General features: G+C 38.7%; 1 protein-coding gene across 1 annotated transcript in view; it reads right to left on the bottom strand.

Annotated features, from left to right (window-relative positions):
- Window positions 1–23,205, bottom strand: part of necab2 (N-terminal EF-hand calcium binding protein 2) — a 192,703-nt gene that overhangs the window by 6,621 nt on the left and 162,877 nt on the right. The window contains exons 10-12 of the mRNA XM_041794674.1: window positions 9,657–9,769; window positions 2,565–2,642; window positions 1,749–1,840 (exon numbers count right to left, since the gene is read on the bottom strand). Of these exons, the coding sequence (XP_041650608.1) occupies window positions 1,749–1,840; window positions 2,565–2,642; window positions 9,657–9,769 (283 nt within the window). The remainder of the gene's footprint in view (window positions 1–1,748; window positions 1,841–2,564; window positions 2,643–9,656; window positions 9,770–23,205) is intronic.

Below are 23,205 nucleotides of genomic sequence, written 5' to 3'. Positions count from 1 at the left end.
ATTAAATTATTAGTATTATTATTTCATTTTAATTTTTTCACATGTAGCAATAATCACTTGGTAGTATATTACTTTATCAACATCCATATGCTACACACAGTGTTTCCTGAAAGTCTGGACTTTCCACAGGTGGAGGTGTACGTACAGTCAGTGCATTTGGAAAGTATGCAAACCCCCTTCACTTTTGTCGATTTTGTTACATTGCAGCCTGAGGCTACAGTCAAAATAATTTATTTTTTTCCTCCATAATCTACACTCAGTAACCTATTATGACAAAGTGAAAACAGCATTTTAGAAACTTTAAAACATGTATTCAAAATAAACAACTGAAATTTCACATTTCCATAAGTATTCAGACCCTTTGCAAAACACTTGAAATGCTGCTCAGGTGCCTTTTTAGTTCTCTTGATCATTGCTGAGATGTTCTTATAGCTTGATTGGAGTCCATACATGATCAATTAAATTGATTGGACATGATTTGGAAAGGCACAAATCTCTCTATAAAAGGCCTTACAGGTAACAATGCATATCAGGGCAAAAACCAAGCCATGAGGTCAATGGAACTGCCTGCAAAGCTCAGAGACAGGATTGTTGCATATCTGGGGAAGGCTAAAAAAAATCTGTTGTACTGAAAGTTTCTGAGAACACAGTGGCCTCAATAATTCATTTGCTGGCTGAACTGAGCAATCTGAGGAGAAGGGCTTTTGTCACAGAGGTGACTGAGAACCCGATGTTCACTCTGACTGAGCTTCAAAGCTCCCGTGTGGACAATCATTGATGCAGCCCTTATCTAGGCTTTATGACAGACAGGTTTGAAGCCTCTCCTCAGAGCAAAACACAGGAAAAACCACTTGGAGTTTGCAAAAACTCCAAGTGGGGTCAGAATGGCCATTGGGTTCTTGGTCACCTCTCTTACAAAGGCCCTTCTCCCCGCTTGCAGGGTTTGGCTCAGGTACCAGCTCTTGGGCAAGTCCTGGTTGTGCCAAATTTCTTCCATTTGAAAATTATTGAGGCCACTGTGCTCTTGGGAACTGTTGGCACAGCAGAATCTTTTTGCAGCTTTCCCCAGATCTGTGCCTGGCAACAATCCTTCTCTGAGCTCTGCAGGCAGTTCCATTGACCTCATGGCTTGGTTCTTGCTCTGATATGCATTGTTAGCTGTGAGGCCTTTTATAGAGGTGTGTGCCTTTCCAAATCATGATCAATAATTTTGATTTACCAAAGATAGACTCCAAGCAAGGTGTAGAAACATCTCAGCAACGATCCAGAGAACTAAGAGAATCTTGATCAAAATTCCAAGTGTTTTTACAAAGAGTCTGAATACTGAAGACAATTTAATACATTTGCAAAAATTTCTAAAATATTGTTATCACTTTGTTATGAGGGGGTAGTGAGTGCAGATAATGAGAATAAAAATGATTTTTTTGACTGTAGATCAGGCTGAAACATAACAAAAATGAAAAAGTGAAAGGGGTCTGAATACTTCTTGAATGCGCTGTACGTAAATATGTAAACACTTTAATTTTTGTTTCCTTGTAATTAGGTACTGTAGATGTCTTTTCTTTTATTATTCCGTCGATAGTTTCAAACTTTGAATAAAACAGTCAGGTATTACATTTTTTCCATAGATGTTTCTCCAATGCCGAGCTGACTTTCTCTATTGGATTAACAGCCCTTTGAGCTTATTATAAAAATCAAAGCCCTCATTTTTACACTCTTGCTTCATTCTGCTGTATTTCTTCACTGACCTGGCACGGCTACAGAGGACACGGCCTCTGGCTGGCACAGTGTGTCCACCTTCACATGCTGAAAGGCTTTGTTGGGGGCCGACTGGAGGTGCCTGAAATTAGAGGAAGAAGTAAAAAGGTGAGAGGGCATACACACAGACAGGTTAAAACTTGACATGTATGTACACAAAAACTAGACTAGCATCTGCACAACCATCCATACACATGCAAGCACACATTGCTTATAAGCGCATAGCGCAGCCCTCAGCCTTTACTGTAAGTTGAAATATTAATGGAAGTGGGATGCTGTGAGCAGTGGAGCAGAAACTCACATCAGCAGGCAGCTACATCAGCAGCCTCTCCTCATGCCCGACACCAGCACCATCACTAAATCATGATGACCTGTCGCAACTCAAGTGCTTCAGCAAGTCTGGAGCTGGTGAATGGCTGAAGAATGCTAATTAAATGTGAATGGAAGAATTTTTCCAACAGAGCTCATGACAGTAATGGAAGAAAAGTGGATGCCCTCTTGGTGCTTTATTTGGCAATCGCCAATCAATGAAAACAATGACAGGAGAGAACAGCATGCTCAGCTCCACAAAACTTTTCACAGAACCCAGAGTGCTGACTAAGAGGCATTCTCAAAATCAAAATGAATGGCCTCTCGGTGATGGCTTTTAATACTCTGAAAGAAATCAACATTCAGATTGAAGTGTTTTGCAGCATTGAGCCCTCCTCAGAAGGTAGTTTACTCACTCTCTCTCATGATTTGGGACTTTTTTTTAACAACACAGAAAGTCTGCCACTACATAAAGCTATACATGATTAAAAACTCACCTTTTCCACTCCTCCTCTCCATCCCAGAACTCATACACGACAAAGGATAAACCATCTGGCAGACGCACTGCAGTCACACTGGAGCAGTGAGAGCAGAATGGGAATGATTGGATTTTTAAGGAGTATGTGATGGATGAAGAAAGAGGTGTGACAGAATAGTAGGGGGATTATAGAGGGAGGAAATATAGTGTGTATGGTAGAGAAGAAAGCATGTATTAGAAATGGCAGAAGAGTAAAGGGGAACAAGGATGGGGTTGATAAAAGAGAAAACATTAGTCATGACAGTTGCACAGTAACAACATTTTCATTGAAAGAAACTTACTCAAAAATGTGTTTAGGAGTCAAGGCAATAAAATAGTGAATTAGTTTCTCTGCATTCAATTTATGGCACTGTACTTGAAATCTATACTGCAACTACGACAGTTATATTTTGTGAGCCAGTTCAATGAGAAACTATGTAGGGTACACTTTATTGTACTGAGGCTTAATTTTACCTCCAAAATGACCTGCATTTGTCAAAGAATAGGTATTTAAAGATGCTGAAACTAATCCACATGGGTTCTTAGTCCATGTTTCCCTGACTGTGCCATGTTAGGGATGATTGTTTACATGGAGCAGTCTTGCATATTGAAAATTAGTCTTGTTTGAAATCTTAGCATGACAGATTTTAGAACTCTTAATAAAACTTTTTTTTTTTTCAGGTGGAAGATAAATATTGTCTTAAAGAGGTCAAAAACCCAAATCTATGCAGGAACACCTTACATTATCATAAACACTTTGAAGTAGCACAAAGTTATCATCTCTCATCTTAAAGGTCTTATGTACAAGAACGGCTTAATTACACATTCTGCACAACCACAGGGTGCATAGCTTCCTCTGACAGCCTCCTCAATGCTTTAATCAATATAATGTTGAACTGCTGTGTTCTGGGTCACAAGTGGCAAATAATACATAACAATCCATGGCTATGATTTTACCCTAACCTGATTTTTATACAACAGAAGGGACAGCGGATATGGCAGTCTGAAAGGACAAGATTTTTGTATATTTCAAATTCAAACAACATAAGCGGACAAAAACTGACAGCTGATGAGTTTGCATTTAACCACATCATTTGCATTATTTACTGTGATGTATGTTGCTGACCTCTTGGCCACCCTTGTAAAAAAGATCTCGATCTCAATGGGTCTATAGCTGGTTAAATAAAGGTTAAAGTAGTAGTGACATTTTAACGTTTTTTTTTTTTCAGCTGAACACTGAAGTGACTGAACTATGATAAAACACATCAATGCTGGTCTTATTTCTGACATTTGCACCAAACTGATAAAAATCTGCATTTTACGACTTTTAATTAGCTCAAACGAACATCTGCTTTGAAAAACCTTTTCTGAGAAGGTAGGTACTATCGGTAGGTTTCTACATCACAAACTCTATATAAAAGGTGGAACATTACCGCCTCTAACTGACTTTACCATTCAAAGACCAATCCCCTCATCCCCTGCCTGCACCTGTGCTGCTTCGGCTCTGAGAGCTCAGGCTTTAGCGATGCTGGTGCTGAATCAAAAGGCCCAAACAGGTAGTGCTCAGGACCAGCACAGTCCGCCACCACACTACAGCTTGCTTCAGGGGACTCTGGAGGGAGAAATCCTCTGCTAACATAGGATAACATATTCAAAAATGGGAAATGATTTGAGTTCATAAATTAATCAATTTGTATAACGCCAATTCATCAGCAAAGTTATCTCAAGACATTTTACAAAGAAGGCAGGTCTAGTCCTTACTCTTTGATATATTAGTAGTTTCACTCTTCCTTAAGAACAATTTAAAAAAGGCTGTTTGGCAAGACACCACAGTCTCTTTGAGAGCCATTAAGAAGGAGACAGGAGCGCCAATGCAGTGAAAGTTCAAAAGACTCATTTGATTCTGGCACCATTCGGTTATTTTCTGGCTTTAAATGCATTGAGGGTAGAGAGGTGGAGTAGCTGAGGTTGTGTTTATGCAGATCAGGGGGTGCAATATAATTTTGGTACTTTCTCAGCTTGAAATTAAACTTGTGTTTATGCAAGCTTAGAATACCTCATCACAAACCCAATTTTCAAAGCAATTTTAAGGTGCAAGCACAGAGCTCTCTGAAATCACAAAACATATTAATTTTGGTCGATTTTTTGTCTGATATATGTATTTTATTTTGAACATGACTTTTTGTGTTTCTACACAGAGTGATAAACTATTCCACTGTCCTCACAGTGAAAACGGAAGATTACAACAGCCACCCTGAACTCCATCTAAGACCCTTAGACAGCAGGGTTATTAATCCAGCGTAGACTAACATCTACACTTTCTGCAGAAACTACACTACTCTAGATTAAACTTCTATCATAGGGAAGGGAGTAAATTACATTTCACTTACTGGATACAATAATTTAACCCATTACTAATATCATAGCAGATTTACAATAACTACAAATAAGTCTGTATTTTGCTTCTGGATGATGACTTCGACCAATCACATTGTTAATCTGTAATCGGAAGAGACCAGATTGTTCTTTCATACACAGTCTAAAGTTGCTCTCAACTGGTGGGTCGGGACCCACAGAGACATTTTCAGTGGGTTGCAAATGTGTGCCTGGCAAAAATAAACGTTTTTGGAGTGTTTTGATTTGTTCTGTCTCTTTGCTCTGTAATACAGTAAAATCACTGTCCAGCCCCCTGGAGGTGTTGCAAGATCAAGTGATTCTAACGATTGTAAAGGGGGGTTCCTACATGATAACCCTGGAGAATCACTGTCTTTTTGCTGCCCATTGGTCTACACCATTATTTGTGAGGGCCAACATTAAGGGGATCACTGGGTTTACGGATATCCTCACTGAGCACTTATCCTTTCAGTAAGGCACAACTATCACGTGGTCTTGTGAAAAAACCCTATGGTCCAAACACAAAATACATCAATAGATAATCTGATAGGCTGAAAAATATCAGGAATTTGGGTTGTGATCTCTCCTTAAGGAAGTGGATTGTGGTCCTGAGGCTAGACGAGCTGAGAACCACTGGTTAAAGGGCAGTTCCTGTGAGAACCTGAGGAGGGCACTGAGGGGACAGGCTGCTGCTTAACACTTCACCAGGCTGTAAAAAGGAATGATTTGAGTGTGAGATTTGCTGGAGGATATAATAAAGTGTTTGTTCATGTAAACAAACAGCTACCCTAAAAATAATGAGCATGGAAGGCAAAGACTAAATAAACTTGATGTATTATACAGTAAGACTGGGAAGATTAAATGAGGGAAGGGGGAGTGAGAGAAGGACAGACAACAGAGAGAAAGGAGAGGGCGCACAGGGGGAAGAAAAGCCTCCTCAGAGGTAATGAGCAGGCTTCCTCCATGAACAAAGCTTCTTCTTCATGCATTATTCAGTTTCTTATACACACTGTGCCACCACCACAGTTAGAAACAAGAGAGTAACAAGGTTCAATCAACCCTGGGAAAAACAGAATGCTTAGCATTTCAAAAAAGCTTCATCTCAACGACTAGTGTTTCACCTGAGGGCCCCTTTCTGCCTTTGGGTGCTATTAATTGACCTTAGATAGATCATTTAACACATTTTTCCTCCAGGAACGGGAGTGTGAATCAGAACAGAAAGTGTGACTGCCTTAGAGTATGTGAAAAAGACCTTAGAAAATCTTTGACATTTTGGGAATGTGATGTGTCAAAAAATTGGTTTGAAAACAGATGGATTAGAATAATATAACATTACTTGGGGCAGCTATTGTTCAGTGGCAGAGTCTGTCATGTCTCAGTGGCAAGTCAGGGGTTCATTCCCCAGCCATGTGTCGATGCTTCCTTGGAAAAAAACCCATAAACTCAAATTGGCCCCCATAGCTGCATCAGTGGCATGTGAATGCATATAAATTCAGGATAAGCCAATACTGAAGGCCACTTTTCAAAGCAGTCTCTACTATAATTGTGTGAATAGGTAAGTGTGACCTACAATATAAAAAAAACATTTTAAGTGGTTGGATGAAAAGAAAAACCCTATACAAGCTCAAGTCTATTCACAATTTATTTCCAGATAATACCCAAATTCTAAAGAACCCAGCTGTGCTTTTATTTGTAGGTTAGTGCCATTAAAATGAAATATTGCAGCATGATTTCTTCTTATGTCTAATTATCTAATTGAATGTGTTTCCATCTCATTTTCACATTGAGCTAAAAAGAAAGATAATATGGCAGATATTCTACTGGCACAAATGTCTTTGAATGTTTGAATATGGAATCACAACAAGTATTTCTAAAGCTATTATCCACCCAGAAGTTTTACAAATATTAAAATGTTCACTGTTTTAGTTAAGCATGATAACATTTCCCTATCAGCCCTAAAATACAGGTGTTGATCAACTGAAAACAAAATGTATCTTACAGCTGAGCCCAATGTGAAATGCACATAAACATGTATGCAAAAAATTTACATAATTATACCCGCAATATATGAGCAAAAGTATTCTGCCATTTCACCAACAGGGACTGTAAGGACATTGTATTCAATTACATGTTCTTTAATATGGAGTTAACCCCCCTCCCTTTGGCAGCTTTAACAGGCTTCACTCTTTTTGGCAGGCTTTTCAGAAGATATAAGGGTTTTTCTGTGTGAATTTGCGCCCATTCATTCTGTACAGCATTTATGAGGTCAGGCACTAATGTTGGACAATAAGCCCTGGCTCACAATCTCCTCTCCAGTTCATCCCAAAGGTGTTTGTTGGCGTTGAGGTCAGGGCTCTTTGTGAGCCAGTCAATTTCTTCCACACAGCTCTTGCACTTGCTCTGTGCGCTGTGGCACAGTCATGCTGGAATAGAGAAGGGCCTTCCCCAAACTTTAGGCACAACCTAGCCCAAACCCCCCAAAACAGCCCAATACCATCAACCCTCCTCCATCAAACTTCACAACTGGTGCAATGCAGTCAGGGAATAGATACAAAATAGATACAAAATGGGCTGTTCTGAATGGTACTGCCTGTGATTGACTGGTGACCAGTCTCACCCAATGACAGCTGAGATAGGCTCCAGCCCCCCTGCGACCCCCAACGGGATAAGTGGTATAGAAAATGGATGGATGGGATGGATGGACTTTAACAATGCTATTGAGTGCTGTGGCTTCATGCCTCTCAAAATTATGTCAGGAAAATTCATGGATTTAATCCCCCTTTCCCAGTAGTTTTGGATGGCTGGATGAATGGTACTGGGATGGCTCTCACCCTTGCAATAAGACGGTTCATCAGTGTTCATCCCTGCTGGATATCCCACAGTCAGTATGAGACCATGTAAAATCACTGAGCATGGGGCCAAATTTGCCAGCGCTCTGCTGATTCTGTAGCTGAACTTCAACTTCAACTTTAACTCCTGAAAAGCACATGTATTTGAATACAGTCCCTGCAGGTGAAATGATGAAATGACCAAATACTTTCGTCCATCTACAATACGATATGATCTCACAGTAACAACCGTATTCTTAGTAAGGCACATCCAAACTCATTTATTGGGAAGTCTCAAACTAAACTGTCAGGCGATGCAAGGAAGTAGATTTCTTCCGGTTATGCATGTCTCAGTGTTTTACCTCAAAGACAATAGCCTTTATGATCTCTAGACCCTACTCCAATGCTTGTACACAGTCAGAAAGACATTGCATGAATTCACTGTCTTTATTAAAAAGGTAGAAGAGGCACTTGCCATGGCAGTGGCAGCATTAAATGTATATTTTGTCATCTGCACACCCCATTGTTCCCCATTTTCAAACTAGACTCTTCCAGGACATTCTCTCATTCTTCTGCAGATTCAATTGCTGTCCCACTGGAAACAAAACATGTTATGTAGAAAGTTTCCCCCAGTCTGCTGTAAAGAAAGTCTAAATAAATGGAATCTTGTACACTATTTTCCAGATTTTTACTTTAACAGTTGTCTTGTCACTGATTTATTGTTTGTATTACATTTAAAAGCTGTTATACTTCTTGTCTTTGTAACAACTAGATATAATGTAATGAATCTCTCATGACAATCTGTGAGAGGATTATGAACTCAATCTACAGTTATCTGATCATTTTAGCATTCTTTATCTGAATTCTGTGTGTTAATAGACTCAGCATTGCTGTTTAGGTTGTGTAGATGCTGTTATTCTAAAGACCAAGGCCTAATAAGCTCATATTAAATAGCTATAAATGTAACACTTGATATAAATGAATGGTGCTCTTTGCTCGTTAAGAAGTAAGTGTGCTAATCCTACTAATACAGTATGTTAACCACCCACCTTTAAAGGTAAATGGTCATTGATGTGTTTTAACTTTATTTCTGCAGCTCAAAGTGTCCAAAAAAGAAGAGGAGAAAAAGCATGTGATGGATACTGAATGATACCTTCAAAGACCCAAAAGGCCATTATTTCTTCAGCTGCTCAGGCTTTCTTTTTTGTATAAAATGGTAACAGCCCTGCACCTTTGTCTCTGTGACTCTCTCACACTCTTTTTTCAAATTACAGACTACGGCAGCTACTGTGAGAAACTATAAAGCCAACAGAAGAAATGCAGCAGAACTTCACCCTTCAAGTCTTGCCAAGGGCATGTGCAGAAAATGACTCTGTACTCTGCATAAAGCCTTTTGAGTTTCTCTGGATATTACAGTGATTCACAGCACCCCAAGGTTCTGAGGGGAATGCACAGGAGGTTTATAATAGGTACAGTATATAGAGAAAACTATATTAAAGGTGCAATCTTATCTGCAATGCTGCATGATATTACAATCTCACAGATCCTAACCACCTGGGAGTTACAGCAGCTTTTGTGATCTTTTGGAAAGATAATGATGAAATACCCACTTCCGACTACACAAGTGTTTTGTGTGTGCATGCCCCTGAACACTAAGAAACACAGATAGAACCAAAACCAAAGAGGGGATATCTGAGGCTCAACCTAATAAAGTAAGATATCACTGAGGTCCTGGCACTAAAAATGAGAAACATTAAATATTAAAGACGATTAGGGTTGTAGTGCTGCACTCTGAAACTGCAGTCCCAGCAGAGAACTTGTGAAAATGGGGAAACAGTGATGAGACTTACTGAAAGCAGTCCCTCTGAGTGGAGACATTCTTCAAGTACTGCTTCAGAGCCTCACAAAAATCGCCAAGCTTCTTCTGGGAAACTACCATCTCCTGGCGAATCAGCAACAAGGACTGCAAAGACAGAGGGAAAGAGAGGGAGGTAAGCTTTGCCCTGACATTTTTATTACTATATTATACCCTGTATAAAGCTAGTCAATCATAACACACACACACACACACACCCCCACAGCCACCCACACACACACAAAAACGTATTTTTGAATAAATGTTTTATTCAGTATTGGTAACATTTACATTTTTAGCTTTTAAGGTACATTGTGTTTTGGTTGTTGGGATGACAGTTTTTATAGCTAAATCACTCTGGATCAGATTGAATACCTTCACAACAACCTTATATATTACCCAATTACAGCCCTGATTAAAAAAGTTGCATAAAATGTGTAAATAAAAACAATGCAATGATTTGCAAATCTCATAAACCCATATTTTATTCACAATAGAACATAAACAACATATCAAATGGGAGACATTTTATAGTTTCATGAAAACATTCAGTCACAGATCATGGGCCCTCCAACAGGATAATGACCCAAAACACAGATCTAAAAATACCCAAGACTGGTTAAGAACAAAACAATGGCCTATTTCTGACGTGGCCTTCTATATGCCCTGATCTAAATCTTATTGAACATCTGTGGAAGGAGCTGAAACATGTGGTCTGGATAAGGCACCCTTCAAACCTGAGACGACTGGAGCATTTAAAATGTATCTTGTAGAACCAGGCACCAAATCAGCATTATTAAAGCACCTGCACTTCCAAGGAGTTGTGTGAAACATTTAAAACCCTTTATTAATTTGTGGCTCATATGCTAAGCCTCCACCGCAGCTGTTCTGATACTGAATCACAATGTGGGAACATGAAGCAGTGCCCTTCCACGGTTTCTGCAGAGGATGACAAAATGTTCATATTCCCACGCAGCCTTTAAAATTGCTCTTAAGGGCTATGCTTTTTGCAACACATTTCTAAATAAGAGCCTAAATTTATATACAGCAAAGCAGCTCCCATACCAATTGTCCAGTATTGTGTGAATATTATGCATATTTGCATGTTTGTGAAGTGAGGTTCAATCCAATCCAATCCACTTTATTTATACAGCACATTTTGCAAAACATTATGTTTACCAAAGTGCTGCATAGAGACTAAAACAATTAAAATACATAAAAACTTCACAGGAACTAAAACCATTTTAAAAATCACACACAGTAGGGCAAATAAAAACAGATAAAAGCAACTAAAGAAAAAAAAAGACACACAGGAGATCACACAACTCTCATGCTGAGTTAAAAGCCAAGGAATAAAAAGTTTTAAGATGTCATGTAAAAGTAGGTAAGGTGGGGGACATCCTGATTTCAAGAGGAAGCTCATTCCACAATTTAGGTGCGACAACAGAGAAAGCTCGATCACCACAGGTTTTTAACCTAGACAACAAGACAGAGTTGATTGGCTGATCGCAGAGATCTAGAAGGGGAGTGAAAGGTCAACGATGTAATCAAGAGCAGATCCATTTAATGACTTAAAAACAAACAATAAAATTTTTGAATGATTCTAAAATAACAGAGCCACTGGAGGGAAGCGAGACTGGGGTGATGTGTTCATGTTTTCAAGTGCCCGTTAAAAGACAAGTGGCTGCATTTTTGGACTAACTGTGAATGTGCAAGGGAAGTTTGGTTTAATCCGATATAAAGTGCATTGCAGTAGTCCAGTCGTGTAGAAATAAAAGCATGGATCACTTGTTCAAAGTCGTTAAAAGATAAAACTGATTTGGTCTTGGATAAAAGCCTCTTTGGGCTTAACATAGGGTCGAAAGGGGCACAGGTCCACAAAAGGGGTATCAGTGATTCCAATGGAACCAAACACAACAATTTCCATTTTACTGTCATTAAAACTTAAAAAGCTAAATGCCATCCAGGCTTTAATTTCCTTGAGACAGTCTAGCAGATGATTATTGAATAAATGATAATAATAAACTAGAAAAGTACTCGGAGAGCACAGACCTCCGCCATTAGCCCTATCTCCCAAGAGTACAGAATTCTTTAAAAAAATTCCTGGATCCAGACGGTGATCTGGATCACTCCCAAAATCGAATCAGTTCTTCCTCATGCCATTTGTGACATTTCCTGAAAATTTGATCAAAATCCATCCACAACTTTTTGAGTTATGTTGCTAACAAACAAACTAACTAACAAACAATCGAACAAACCCACCCGATCACATAACCTCCTTGGCGGATGTAATAAAACATAAAAATATACTGAATGGAACCGCAAACAATTTCATTGCACGTTGTTTAATGAAAATAAAATGATTCCGATTAATTGTGAAGCTGTTTCTTCTTTTAACAGGCAGGTAAATTTATGTATCATCTGCATACAGGTGGTGTGATACACCATGTTTTTTTTAAATCAAACCCAAAGGGGGAAGGTACAGAGAGAACAGGATTGGTCCTAGGATGGAACCCTAGGAGAAGAAGAAGTGGAGTCTCTAAGTCTGACCTGAAAGTATCTATTAGACAAACAGGACCTGAACTAATTTAGGATGGTACCCTTTAAACCAACACAGTGTTCAAGTCGAGCAATGAAAGTTGTAGGATCTACTGTGTCAAAAGCAGGTGTTAGATCCAAAAGCATTCAAAGAGCTGAGTCACCAGAATCAGTAGTCAATAAAAGATCATTAAAAATCCTTAGAAGTGCAGACTAAGTGCTGTGAAAAGCCTTAAAACCAGACTGAAAAGCATCAAGAATGCCAAGAACATCGAGATAAGACTGCAGTTGTACAAGCACAGTTTTCTCTAAGACTTTAAAAATGAAGGGAAGCTTCGAGATTGGTTGAAAATAAGACAGAACAAAGGAATCTAAATTAGATTTTTTAATCAGAGGTTCATCAACAGCTTGTTTAAAACAAGCTGGGACAGTGCCTAATGTCATACTGCTGTTAACAATCATCTGAACATTAGAACCAGTGGTTTTCCACACCTCTTTGAAAAGATGAGGAGGGATAAAGTCAGTGGGACAACCGGCAGGTTTTAGTTGAGTTACAATTTTTTTTAGAGTGGAGAGAGACACCGTCTCAAACTGCTCCAAGACAGAAGAGCAGGTGACAACTACAGAAGGGTCTATGGAGGGGGGTGAGATGTGGGCTCTGATTCTTCCAACCTTTTCAATAAATATAAGCTAAGAAATTTTTCACACATCTCAGGTGAAGCTTCAAGACTGGTGGACTGGGGTGCATTTCAAATAGAGTCAATTGTTTTAAAAAGAACACGTGGTTTATTAAAATTGTTGGATATTATGTCAGAAAAGTGCTTATTCTTTTCAGCTTTCACAATTTTCTGATACTCTTTCCAGCTTTCCTTCAGAATTTCATAGGAAAAATGAAGCTGATCTTTTTTCCACTTGTGTTCTGCTTGTCTACACTTGCGTCTTGCAGTGCGAGCGGCATCATTTAACCAAGGCTCAGATTTGGGTTTGAGACGCATGACTTTCAGAGGAGCAACATTGTCAAGAATGCTGCTGCAAGTGTTAAAAACACTGACATTAAGTCATCAGTGTTTACAGCAGTAAATGGCACACAGTCAGACATAGCTGCAGCAAAGGCAGAAGAAAACTGAGCAGCGGTGGACAAATTTACCATACTGCACCTTTATGCGCACGCTTTACGCACAAAACAAGTAGGAGTGAATTCTGGCATATTGCCAGAAAACACAGCATCACATACCTGGATACCTGGACATTAAAAATGGGCAGACCACATGATAGGACAAGGTCTAGAGTGACCGGGTTCTTGAGTAGGACCAGAGACATATTGGGTAAGATTAAAAGCCTCAGTAAGATTTAAAAAGTCTCTAGAAAGCGGCTTCAGAGGACAGCAAACATGAACACTGAAATCAAAACACAGTTATAATTTGCTTGATGCCAGCCAAGAAGTCCAAAAATTCATTAATGAAATCCCTATTATATTTCAGCGGCCGGTAGGTTCAGTTAAAAGTGAGGTTCAGTTAAAAGTATTATTGCAATATTGGTATGATCTTATTTTAAACAAAAGGGGAAAAGGAACGTCTGCCACATTGGTTTTGATCTTCAGCTTTTTATGTGCCAGTGTTACACTACAGTACAATTAAAAATTTATCCACTATGACCTAGATAACTCCAGCAGTGTCTTACTTACACTTCACTCTACACATCTGTGTGCACACCAGTATGCACACAAAGTATAACATAGCATGCACATACATTCTTAAGTGCCAACACACAAAAAGCAGTGATTTAAGCAAGCTCATCCTGAACTATGCTGTTTAAGTCTAATACATACAGTACTTGGGATACTTCAAGGGATACTTCAACATTTTGGCAAATTCCTCCATTGCCATAATTCCTATAGTCTTAGTAACAGGTTCGTTACCTTCAGTTGTCGGTGCAAGCTGTTTTTAGATTGGCCGCTGCTGAGTTCGAACCTGCTGTGCCAACTCAATGTAAGCAGATGGTATTCCGGCTTTCCCTCATCAAACTCATCAAATACACAATCCAACAACTCCAAAACGCTCTCGTGGACAAGTTGTGACCTGCACATTCACCACGCTATGAAATAATCATGGAACAGTACAAGACAGAGATGTTTTAAAGCTAAATGCAAAGCGGGATCTCCACTCCAGACATGGCTGCTGCACTGTGTCACTTCACCCAGTGGTTTACTCAAGAAATAGTTCCGAGTATTTGCTTCATGCGTCGTAATATTACATAATTATACGTTATTATTTCACAGCGTGGTGAATGTGCAGGTCACAACTTGTCCACGAGAGCGTTTTGGAGTTGTTGGATTGTGCATTTGATGAGTTTGATGAGGGAAAGCTGGAAAACCGTCTGTTTACATTGAGTTGGCACAGCAGGTCCGAACTCGGCAGCAGCCGATCCAGAAACAGCTTGCACCGACAACTGAAGGTAACAAACCTATTACTAAGACTATAGGAATTATGGCAATGGAGGAATTTGCCAAAATGTTGAAGTATCCCTTTAACAAATTTATTAGACCACCTGTTATATTTGTCTCAGAGACCATCCAGCATCATGAAGTGCTTTCATGCGGACTCTTTCGTTTTCAGTGAGCTCTCCACGTTTTACCATTTTGAACAGGAATGAGGGATTTCAAACTGAATTCGACTTTTTATACTCAAATCTGAGCCGGCTCACTGGGCTTCTCTGAGAAGAAATTAATCAAGCATAACATTCAACCACTAAAACGAATTTTTCTATTCAGGAATGCAGGTAAATAACTATTTGACATATTAATCAAGAAATAATGTGCTTTACTATTTTTTCATTTATTTTGTAATTTGCCTGTATGCCTGTAATTTATTTGAAAATTCATGGATAACAATAATAATTATATTTTAGCATTAAAAATATCATTCGGGTTAAAGAGCTTCTACATATTGGTGTATTAACCATTGCAGAAACATAAAAAATGATTTTGGTAATTACCAGTGCTGTTAATTTAAGGCAGCTGTGGCATAAACCTTACTTTGGGTGGTGGTCTAATACATTTGGTAAGTACTGTATATAAACACACAAACAGACATTATAATGCAAAAAATAAATAAATAAAATAAAAAAAATCCTCAAAATATCCACCAATGCTCCAACAGGGGGTACTGCAGTACACCAGCAACAGAGAGCCATGTAAAGAAATCTGTGATGAAAGGTGGGCTAACCCTTCTCTCTGCCTGATTACATCCATTTACACTCCCTCGTATTACCAGTCCATCAATTATTCAACCAAGTTTGTTTTTCACGGACAAGCACATAAGATAGAATATCAGCCTTTTAAAGCATTTTAGAGGTGAGGGCCACTTTGTAATAGTCACTTTAATATTCTGTTCTCATCCTTTTGTTGGCATGATGGTGGACTAAATGATGAAATGGGTATGACATATTGAGCCATGACCATTATCTATGAGTATGTTTACATGCTCACACTGATCCTATGACTGGGAATAATCAGATGATGCCATTAATTTGATATGCGTTTACATGTATTACATGATCAGACTCTGGTTACTTTAATGACTTCAAAAAGCAAAATTGCTGCTGGTTTTTTTCTGCAGCCTCTCCACACATTTGCATGCTAATGCAGCAGGGGTTGTGTCAGCCCTGACTCATTAGCAACTCTAGCTCTAACATCAGGAATGTAAAGTACAGCTTGTGTTGTTCAGTCATTTAGCTCTGTAGTTAGTTGTCAGCAAAACTGTTCTATGCTTCTGGTGAACCAAACCTTCCCCATTTTCCTGAGCATTATTTGGCCATTTTTATATTTTCATGTCCTTCATTTTTTAAGAATGCAGCAGAGAGAAGAGATATGGGTAAGAAAAGCCTTCAGAGTGAGTTGCAGAGCTGAGTTTCTGCCTGTTTTTAAAAGTAGCCGTTTGACCAAACCAGTATGTGGTCAACACACTCGTAAACACACAGTGTGTGTTAACAACTGTAAATATTTTATTTACAATTATTTTCATTTTTTTCTTTCTTGAAAAACATTATTGTAAGTGTACCTTTCTCTTTGTATTTGCTTATCTTGATATTGCTCTGTTGTAACAAACTAAACCCCCCTCAGTGAGGAATGAGAAATAATTTGTCTTATCACATCAAATCTACTCTTTTACTAGTGTATTTACTTGGCAGGGCTTTATAAGGCATGGCTTCTGCTTGTTCTGCATTTATTAGTGGAAAATTATCATTTGCAGAAAATATGAGACTGTCCCAAATATTACAAAAAACATACATACTACTGGACTTCTGGATGTCATTTGCATTTAAGTGGGATTAGATAAAGTGTTGAAATAGATTTAAATAGAATGGGCCTAAATAAGAGCCCTGTGGTATTCTGATTGACGTAAGAGCTGGAGAACTCAGTGACTTTGATAACTTTTAAAACTCTGAACTCTTCCAAAGTCCAAAAACAAACAATAATGAAATTGCCTGATGCAATCCTCTCTTCTCACTTTGTTCCTTCCCTTTCACCCAACCTAACCCCATTCCATCTATACTGTATTACCTCTCTCTCCCCCTCTCTCTGTACACACTCAGGGTTTGTGTTGAATACAGATGTGATAAAATCTCATTTATCTTTATTGAATTTGGAGCATTTTTTGGAAGGTAACCCCTGTTGGCTGTTTTTTTCCCACCTTTTTCACTGTGTGAATCTGTCTAAATCTCTCACTCTCTCTCCCTAGAAACAGTCCCAACATTATTCTAGATGCTAGCTGGGATGGCATACAGGATGCTTTTTTGCTGTTATCATTATGACATATATCTGAAGGGAAAACTTGCAGCTGAAGAGAAATTTCCCCAAAAAAGAGCCATCTTTATTTACTACAGGTTTGCAGCCTGTTAAGAGGCAAACTCCCAGTGTTCATCACCTCTATGTCCATTAGTGTGTTAGTGTGCCACTATCTCTTTGAGTTGGTGTGTAATGACTGTTTACCTCCTGCCGTAACTGAATTGTCGTCATGAGCCAATAGTTTTATTACAACATGAAGCTGTAAAAATTAACACCTGGCTGTTTGTAAGCAAAGATGCCTGTTTAATGTGTGTTTATGTGATTTATGCAGTAATGATTGCATGGGCGTGTATAAGTCAAACACCCAGAACAGCACTGGAGCTGACAGTTTTATGACACACACACAAATTCTCACACACATCCTACCAATTCAATTAGAAACACTACATTACCCAGCAGGCTTTGTTAATCTAATCACTGGCATTCCATTAATTTACATCTAGTCTCCTCTGACACTGTGGCCCTGCAGTGGTGATAAATCAGTGGTCTCTAACTCTCCAGCTCTGTGCAGTTCTTACTGCTGAAATCTTTGGGAATGGCCAGCATCAAAGCTGCATCACTGTAGGTTAAGGGTCAGGGCTAGTGGTTAAGTGACAGGTATCAATACGGAGTATGCCTGCTGATTTTTCACTCTCCATAGAATAGTGTTGTAGTACTCAGGAATGGTCTTGGTCTTGAGACTGGTCTCAAGACCACCTTTTTAATGTCTTGGCCTTGTCTCGAACTCAAGACCATTTTAACTCAGTCTTGTCTCGGACTGGATAGACTCAGGATTTTCCATCAAGAGACCAGCACTGATTTGCTCTTCTTTGATTTCAATAATGTGGTAATAAGAAACAGCACTTGCTTAAACAACAAATAGCTACACCTGCAAAAACTTATCAGTCCAGCTTATTTCTAATAAGAAATACCTCTGAACACCTACTTTAGGCCTCATTCACCTGACAAATCTAGATAAACATCTAATTTTCAGATATTTCAAATAATTCCAGACTTGTCAGTGGCTTTTAAATACATTCAAGGATTTTTTTTTTTTTTTACAAGAAGTTAGCTGAACAAATTTGTTAAGATTTTAAATTTTTGCATGTTGTACTTTGAAAGCGTTGCAGACACTGTTTTTATCTGTCAAATGTATTAAAAAGAAAACAAAAATTAAAGAAAGAATGCTCTTTAACTGTTCAAGCTTGTCGTGTTTTTTAAAATGGATATTTATTGTTTTGGTCTCAGTGCTCTCTGTCCTCTGGCAAGTCTTGCTCTCGGATAGTGTGGTTTTGAGAACAACACTACCATACAGGAAATGGAACTCCTTATGAGTTGTTGTCATTAAATGATTATAGCAAATTAATAACTAGTGTAAAGTTAATCTCTTTGGTGCAGAGGAATGTTAAATTCATATTTATACAGAAATGGAAGGTTTAAATAAATATTAAGGATACAAAAATAAATAAAATGTCAGGAAAACAATCTGTGTCTTTGAAAAATCAACCTTGAATGTGTAATTGTAATTTTTTCTTTCCTCACTTAAATTGTACAAGACGAATATAGAACTGTAAAGTCTGATCCTATAGCTTTTCCCATGATTGCAGTCTGTGCCCTGCAAACAGCTGCCACCAATATAAAGGAAGCTTCAAAGACTGCAGGAAATTTCTGATTGGCTGTTATAGAGGTCAGCACATTAACCATAAATAAACCTCATCCACAACCATTTTTCCCATTAGCAAACAAAAAAAAAAGTTGTTTAATACCAAAGTATGGATGGGAAGCAGAAAAATCTCTTATTTTCTTTAATCCACATTCTCTGCAAATTTAGTGTCTGAGGATGAGTGAAAGATAAGTGAAATCTGGGGCATTTTATGCGGTGCTTTTGATGCAGTATAACCTCACAGTTTTATCTTTGACATAAAATTTGTTCCATACAGTCAGTGACAGTGAGGAAAAAAACTGATTTTGACAAAAACGTAAAAAGGGGAGGAAAATAAAAGTGTGTCAAATGTAAATCTCTCTCTCTCTCTCTCTCTCGCCCCACTGGTACACTTTCACTGACAACTGTATAGAACAATAAAATATGCAGAGATCATAACCATGTATCAAGGACACATGCAGTATTCTGTATGTTTAACGCAGGTGTGCGTGCACTCCCTCTGAATCAATGTGAGTGTATTTAGTATATTCTAGTGTAGGATGTAATCCCACTGGGTATGCAAATGGGACTGAGCAGAGAGAAGTGTATGTGTTGGGGAGTGGGGGGTATCAGCCGAGCGTTACCATGGGAACTGGGAAATACCAGTTACCCACATTCAGGTCTCCTCCTCGCACCTTTTCTTATTCCTGACTCCTCATCATCCTACATACTCTCCCCACATCTCCTCATTGGCCCAGTTCTTGTTTCTGTAACACCTCAAGCCTCTGCTGCCTTCTGCTGCCTTCTTGATTCTCCTTATTCTCAAACAATATCCCACCATCCATATATTTCCACTGTACTCTTCCATTTCTCCCTGTTCCTGAATCAGTCCTGGCTCTTACGCCTTTGCATTCCTTATTCTCCATTTCTTCTCTCCTGCTCTGTTCTTGGCTCAAGGAATCCCTCTTTTAATGAAACAAAGGAGCGAGAGAACAGCTTCATTAGTTCAGGAAAAATTTGCATATCTCTCCTGTGGCTACAATAATGGATGGATGACTCCAGTATGGTGTACAGTGTCCTAAGACACTGACTGCTGCAGAGCAAATGGAAGAAAGAGACCCAGAAAGGCTCATTCATGTTCCAATGCCTGCGTGGAAGTGGGCAGATTGGGCTTATATTTTAGAACAAGTCACGTGAGAAACTGAATTTTCTCTTCACTTTCCTGTCTCTACAGTTATCATGTCAAAAACCAGCCAGAAAGAAAAAAAATCTTTAAAAACTTTAAATGTCTGCCTTCAAAACCCTTCAAGAGAACCTCCAAGTGTAAACATCTTAAAAGTATGTAATTTGGGCGCGCCGGTAGTCAAGTGGTTGAGGCGTACGCCATATACGCAGGCGACCCGGGTTCGAATCTGGCCCGTGGCACTATTTCCTGCATGTCTCTCCCCGTTTCCAATTCTATCCACTGTCCTATCTAAAAAAGGCCAAAAATAAATCTTTAAAAAAAAAAAAAAAAAAGTATGTAATTTGAGTGGTGAATGTCACAGTGTTGTGTCTGTGGGTTTCCTTTGAGTGTCCTCATCATCTGGACATAAAAGCTGGATCCCATCAGGTCTAAGTTTCAAGGGTTAACGGGGGATCAGTGTGTCTAAGTTGGCGGTAGGAGAAAAGCAATGTTCCACAGGAAAATATGAGGTGTTGTTTTATTGGGAAAAAATACTGTAGAAACAGAGCAAGAGCAGCTGTAAAGTGTTTTTACTTCTGCTGCCTCACCCACAGACCACATGTGGCTTTGCTGCTTTTTATTTTGGACAGGTTGGGCGCTGCACTTAGCACAAATCTTTGAAGGTAGAAAACTGACATCAAATCTGATACTTTTTAAGATCTTTAAAGACTCTCTTCACGCATTTTAAGAATGGGATTAGCTAATAATACTAATGGCCAATCTTTGCATTATTTTATAGAGCTTTGTAGCAAAGACAGAATGGATGTAACAAAGACATGATACTGTTTATGAGCACAACTGCACACTGTGTGTGTTAGACTCCTTTAGAAATTGCACTATAACATCATCAACAATACACCTACATATCTGTACAGTTTCTCCTTTTGCACCATTTGACATACTTTTGTTTATACTGTAGTTTATATTTTTATTTTGCTACTACATTTTTCTGCAATAATCTATTTAAGTTCCCAGCCTCTCCATATTTTATAAGCCTCTTAAATATCTTCATTCTTCTTTCATGTTATTTGTTTTGCGCCCAACACCAAATCAGATTCTTTCTATGTGAAAATGTACTTGGCAAAAAAACACAACTCTGATTCTGATACAAACCGGTGGAATGTTTGTATAACTGATCTGTATCATAGCTGTCACGGTGACTGTGGTTCAAAGAGTAAGAGCGATCAAAAATTGGTAAAAACATTAAATGTGTGTCTTTGGAAAGTGCTTAGACTTGAACCATATAGCCTACAAGTGCATTGTTTAACCCTTTGCAGATAAATATGAGAATACTGATCTCATTTGGTAGGCAATCTTGCAATGTTAACCTTATTTTCAAGATATTAATGGAGATGCATTTCATCCATACACTGGTACCATGCAGAACCACTCAGCAAAAATGCACTCCTGCCTGCATGCCTTCACTGAAACAAAACAGACATATTAAAGTATCTGTTGTTTTGCTGTAAGTTCTGTCACATTTTAGAAATGCTCTCCAGACATGAATCAACTCCATGCAGGAATGACTTTAAAGAAATCTGATGCTCCAGTGTTGGAGCATCCGTTACTAGATCCACACTGTGGTTGTATTATTCAACCCCCAGTTGTGATGTGTATTAAAATCATCAAACATCCCTGAGACTACAGCTGCAATTATTAATTGGCCAGCTCGCCTTGTGGAATTAATGTGAACGGCTGAACACTTTGAGGTTACATAATGCACTAATAAGCTGCGAGACAGAACATCCGCTCATTCATATTTGCCTGATAAAACAACAACAAATCTCTTTCAGCACACTGCAGTTTAAAGGAGCATTTCAGAGATTAATTCATTACCCAAAAAATCACTTGCACAAAAGATGAACATGCAAAGAATGTCAAAGAAATTTGCAGAACAAAGTTGATGTAAGCATCAAGAACCTTAAATGTTGCTTGGCGATCCTACTGTTTCCAGTACTTGTTAATTTAGAGGTGTTGGCAATTACGAGCTATTGTGATCCACATCTTAGGAGAAGACAGAACTGAAATTAGAGCTGACAACAAAGTTCTGATTATGCAACAACAGCTGAAATATTTCCAGAGATGAGCACTTTTTTATCACTACCATCATCACTCATTCCTTTTTATGAATCTTACTTCACGATCCAGCTCTGACGCATTCTGTCTGAAGAGTCATGTCTCTCTTTATCCCTGATATCCTCTCTCTCACAAATACACACAGATATCTCACAGAGCGTCTCCCTGAGCTCCACTGATCTGGCTAATGCCTATTTATCTATTCATGTAATGCTCTCTTTTGTCCCCCTGTTGCTACATTACTCACTCTGTATTCTTTGGCTGTACCTTGATTGATTTTATGTAAAACTTAATAAGCTATTTAGAAACTGAACCTACTTTTAAAATCAGTGATCATGAGGCATAGGAACTGACTTTGTATTTTGATGACTTTATGTAATTCATACAAGATGTCCTGATATCTGACTCTTTCTGATTAGAAATTGCTAAGAAGAGAATAAAATTACTTGCCCCTTTTACTATTCACAAAATTTTTCCTCGATACAAGTCAAACACTTGTGAAGAGGTATGAACTTTAGATGTTAGATCTTTTTAAATGCATCCAAAGGCTTGTTTATGTTTACAGATAGACATTGCTCCTCTGTCCTGATGTAGCATAGAAACAATTCTTAACTTCTAGTGCTCCTGTAAACCTCGCCTTCTAAACAGCGTTTTTTTTTAAGACTCGAATTGTTTTGATGAAGGATTTAATCAATCATCATCAATCATCAAGCACCTTTGGGATGAACTGGAATTCTGATCTCAGAATGCTCTACAGAATGAATGGGCACACATTCCCATAGAAACACTCCAAAATTTTGTGTAAGGGCTCCCAAGAAGAGTGGAGGCTGTTACAGCTGCAAAAGGGGACCGACTCCATATCAAAGTACATGTATTTGCATACAATGTCATATCAAATCCTGTTGGTTCAGTGTCAGGTGGTTGAATATTTTTGTCCATATAAGTGGTGCCAGCTTTTGTCACTCTAGATCTCAACAGTGACTCCCTGTAAAAAACATTCAGTTCAGTGACAGCTATTAGTAGCAAAGTTTGTGGGAGAGGTAACATTCCCATGGGGGCAGCAGGTTTCACCAATCAGAGACACTGTGACACACTAGGATTGTGGGTAGTTTTGTTCTTTTCCCTGAGATCAATAATAACCACGTTTTCTTAAAATCAGGGTGATATCCTACAAACACGTGTCTTCTACAGGGGCATTGTTTTACACCCAGGTGCAGCAAGTCTTCCTTGGATGATCA

This window comes from Cheilinus undulatus, linkage group 9, assembly GCF_018320785.1.
Source record: "Cheilinus undulatus linkage group 9, ASM1832078v1, whole genome shotgun sequence".
NCBI lineage: Eukaryota > Metazoa > Chordata > Actinopteri > Labriformes > Labridae > Cheilinus > Cheilinus undulatus.
Note: the sequence above shows the minus strand (reverse complement) of the source record. Positions and strands in the feature narration are given on the sequence as shown.